At 42.5% G+C, this 3,992-nt stretch overlaps 1 protein-coding gene across 1 annotated transcript in view; it reads right to left on the bottom strand.

Annotated features, from left to right (window-relative positions):
- Nucleotides 1-1,867: 1,867 nt before the first annotated feature.
- Nucleotides 1,868-3,992, bottom strand: part of LOC103468091 (galactose-specific lectin nattectin-like) — a 3,916-nt gene continuing 1,791 nt past the window's right edge. The window contains exons 2-6 of the mRNA XM_017305660.1: nt 3,401-3,416; nt 2,950-3,044; nt 2,607-2,741; nt 2,335-2,446; nt 1,868-2,078 (exon numbers count right to left, since the gene is read on the bottom strand). Of these exons, the coding sequence (XP_017161149.1) occupies nt 2,011-2,078; nt 2,335-2,446; nt 2,607-2,741; nt 2,950-3,044; nt 3,401-3,416 (426 nt within the window). The 3' untranslated portion in view covers nt 1,868-2,010. The remainder of the gene's footprint in view (nt 2,079-2,334; nt 2,447-2,606; nt 2,742-2,949; nt 3,045-3,400; nt 3,417-3,992) is intronic.

The following is a 3,992-nucleotide window of genomic DNA, read 5'->3' on the forward strand; positions in this document are numbered from 1 at the left end:
AGCTATAGGATATATCATATTCTGCGGAAGAGTACGAGGTAGGTTTCACTGTATGTTGGCTGAGAGATATGATACAATCCTTTTAAAGAGGACTATGTAGAGTGAATCTGCTGATTTTGCCTTCAGAAGGATTGCCTAATGTATCCTGAAGGTGGGCATCACCGGCTTCGGGGTCAGAGGTCAGCCTCTCTTTCCTAGCTATAGGATATATCATATTCTGCGGAAGAGTACGAGGTAGGTTTAACCGTATGCTGGCTCAGAGATCAAATACACACGCACGCACACACGGCAAGACTCTCCCCCCTCCTCCTCCTTGGAGACAGACACAAGAAAGATTCTGGTTACCCTGCCTCTTGTGGGACAAGAGTTATAGGCAGTTAACTCCAGCACTGTGTATCATGAATAAAATCTGTTTAAAACCATAAGTACTTACAATATTCTTAATGTAATTCAACATGGTTTAGAATATAGTATATTTATTTATTCATTTATATTTATTTATTCACCTCAAACTCCGATAAAAATTTGACAGAAGGGTGCCAGATGGGTTATCATATAATATATGCGACATATGTTTGGGGGGAGGGGGGTATCAGGTTACCGGATGCGGGGGGAGGGGGGATTGATATCAATTAATATCAATTAATCCATCAAACTCCAATTAAAATTTGACAGAAGGTGGTATATATAGTCTCTCTTTTTTTCCTCTGTTTCTCTTTGCCCAGATGGGTGTAGAGCTGCAGGAGGTCCGGACAGGCCCTTCGCCATCCATCCATCCATTTTCTTCCACTTATCCAGGATTAGGTCGCAGGGGCAGCAGCTTCAGAACGGAGGCCCAGACTTCCCTCTCCCCAGCCACTTCTTCCAGCTCCTCCGGGGCATTCCCAGGCCAGCCGAGAGACATAGTCCCTCCAGTGTGTCCTGGGTCTTCTCCGAGGCCTCCTCCCGGTGGGACGTGCCCGGAACAACTCACCAGGGAGGCGTCCAGGAGGCATCCTGACCAGATGCCCGAGCCACCTCAACTGGTTCCTCTCGACGTGGAGGAGCAGCGGCTCTACTCTGAGTCCCCCCCGGATGACCAAGCTTCTCACCCCATCTCTAAGGGAGAGCCCAGCCACTCTGTGGAGGAAACCCATTTCGACCGTTTGCATCCCTGATCTCGTTCTTTTGGTCATGACCCAAAGCTCATGACCATAGATGAGGGTGGAAACGTAGATCGACCGGTAAATCGAGAGCTTCGCTTTTTGACTCAGCTCTCTTTTCACCACGACACACCGATACAGCAACCGCTTCACGGCAGAAGCTGCCCCAATCCGCCTGTTGATCTCCCGCTCCCTTCTTCCCACATTCATGAACAGAATCGGTGGCAAAGGGCAGCCTTGGCGGAGTCCAACTCTCACCGGAAACAAGCCCGACTTACTGGGGTCAATGCTCTGACACCGGTCATACAGGGACCTGACAGTCTGTATCAAAGGGTCCAGTACCCCATACTCCCGGAGAACCCCCCACAAGGCCCGCTGAGCGACACAGTCGAACGCCATCTCCAAGTCCACAAAACACATGTAGACTGGTTGGGCGAACTCCCATGCACCCTCCAGGACCCTGTTGAGGATATAGAGCTGGTCCAGTGTTCCACGACCAGGACGAAAACCACACTGCTCTTCCTGAATCCGAGGTTTAACTATCCACCGGAACCTCCTCTCCAGGACCCCTGAATAAACCTTTATTACTTTACTGATGCACTGATATCCTGATGATTTTCAGCATAAAGTTGTAGCTGAGATTTAGAACTATTACCAATTAGTTTATAAGCTACTGCTTAAATTAATCTTGATATATTTTAAACCCTATAATTAAATAAATCAGATTTCAGAGAAACAAGTTTATTTAAGTGATCAAATGAAGTGAAATCAGTTTCTTCCAGCAGTGATGTCATCGAGGCTTAACATCCAGGGGGAAGTGACATCATCAGCAGGAAACCCATATGAGCATTTAAAATGCATAAGAAGGTTACAGTTGTTTGGCACAGATGAAAGGGAGCTTCAGGCTACAGACATCATCATTCACATAATCTTGTTCTGTAAAGAGACAAAGAGACAAATCCTGACTGCAAACATTTGACATGATTTGATCAGTTGCAGAAAGCATGCAGGGCAGATGAAGTGTTTTGCCCAAGACACAAAAGACATGAATAGAGTGGGGGTTCGATCCACAAACCCAAAGATTACAGGACAAACTCCTACCTACTAAGCCACCAGATACAAAAGTATTATGAAAACATGCATTTAAACTAAATTATAAAATTAAAAGTTGTGATTTTCCAGTAATAAATACCTTTCAAGTTGATGTCCATGCAGTTTTCGTTTCCTTTGTTGTTGTTTGGCTGACCCTTGCCCCAGAGATGAAACAAAAACTTGGAACCGTCACTCCACAACCAGTTGCCTTCCTGAAAGAACATCTTAGTTTTAAGCTCCAATGCAAACAAATCACACAGAACCAACCTAGACTTCAGTCACTCATCATAGAAAATGTGAACCAGAACCTCCAAAAGAACCAAGTTGTTCAGTTCAAGTTGACTGAACTGATTTGTGTTTTTAAAATCTGACCTCTGCTGAATCATGACCTCCAATCCAACTGTGTGCGTTTGTTTTAGATGAACTGAGGACAAGCTGTCTGATGAAGTTGTACTCATTTGTACTGCGTATTGAGGCCAGATGTCCATCCAATGAGAGGCAATGTTTCTGAAAAAGACAACAGTGGGTTAAACTTCCCTCTGTGCAGTGAGACAGTTGGTGCAGCTGAATATCGACCTTTAGAAATTATGGTTCTATTTGTTTCAATCAGTTTCTGCAATATTGTTGTTGGTGAATAATTTTATTGTCTTGTATCAATAAATGTACATTTCTTTTGAATGTAGGAAATATGCTGTGAGCAGCACATTTGTTGTACCTCTGCTGCAGCCCAGCTCATTTTAACATTCTTAAACAGGAAACATCGACCGTCGTACCAAGCCCATCCAGAAGTGCACTTATCACATTTGGCAACTGGGAAATATGAAGAGAAGGTAAATACATCCATCCAATAATCAGCATCATTTAATCACCAAACACAGTCCAGAAGTTCAGCTGCATCAAACATTATGGGAAAAATACATAAAAAATGTGAGAAATTAATCCAAATTACAGGTTATGAAAATGGGAATTATGTCACCTAATAATTATGGAAAAAGCATGATCTGACTATACTGAATAAACAATTTATTAATTTAATGTATACAGAAATTAAGTCCTGTACTTGTGCTGAAAGGACAACCAAATAAAGCTGATCTATGCCAAAGTTTCTTATATTATATTTTTGTCTTTTAGGTGTTAGAAACTCCAACAATAAAAGAAGCACGCACCTGTCAGTTGACAAGCCTGTGGATGGAAAAACCCAAAGTTTCAGAACAAAATTCCCAACAAAACAAAGTTTCTTCAATTAATTTCAACCTAATAATGGCTCAGATTGCTCTGAGCCATTATTTTGAGCCATCTGATTGAAACTTCTAACACTTCTAATTTTAATACGGGAGCTAAAAGGTTTGTGTCAGTCTGCGTTTTTTCATCGATACGCGCTTCCCGACCACTCCGCTCCTTATGGGGTAAAGAAAATAACGACAATGCGCTCGTTGCGGAAAACTCTGAAACAGGAGAACCGTGACGTAGAACGGAGCAACAAACTATTAATCTATAAAACAATACACAAGTCTATATAAAGATATAATCCATGTTTCTTTCTCATGTTTGTATGTCATTTGAAGGATCTGGAACTTTCATTTTTCCACTGATAGCTCTGGTTTGCTCAATAAATGACATGTGGGTGAGGTTTTATGGTTGATACTCTGATGTCCCATTCTCCTGAAGGCAGCACAGAGCTGCACCACCAGAAACTGACAAACACTGAAGAGAAGAAGAGCTATGATTAATGTAGTTACAGTTCTATCCATGTTTTAA

Source organism: Poecilia reticulata, linkage group LG7 (assembly GCF_000633615.1).
Source record: "Poecilia reticulata strain Guanapo linkage group LG7, Guppy_female_1.0+MT, whole genome shotgun sequence".
NCBI classification, from domain to species: domain Eukaryota; kingdom Metazoa; phylum Chordata; class Actinopteri; order Cyprinodontiformes; family Poeciliidae; genus Poecilia; species Poecilia reticulata.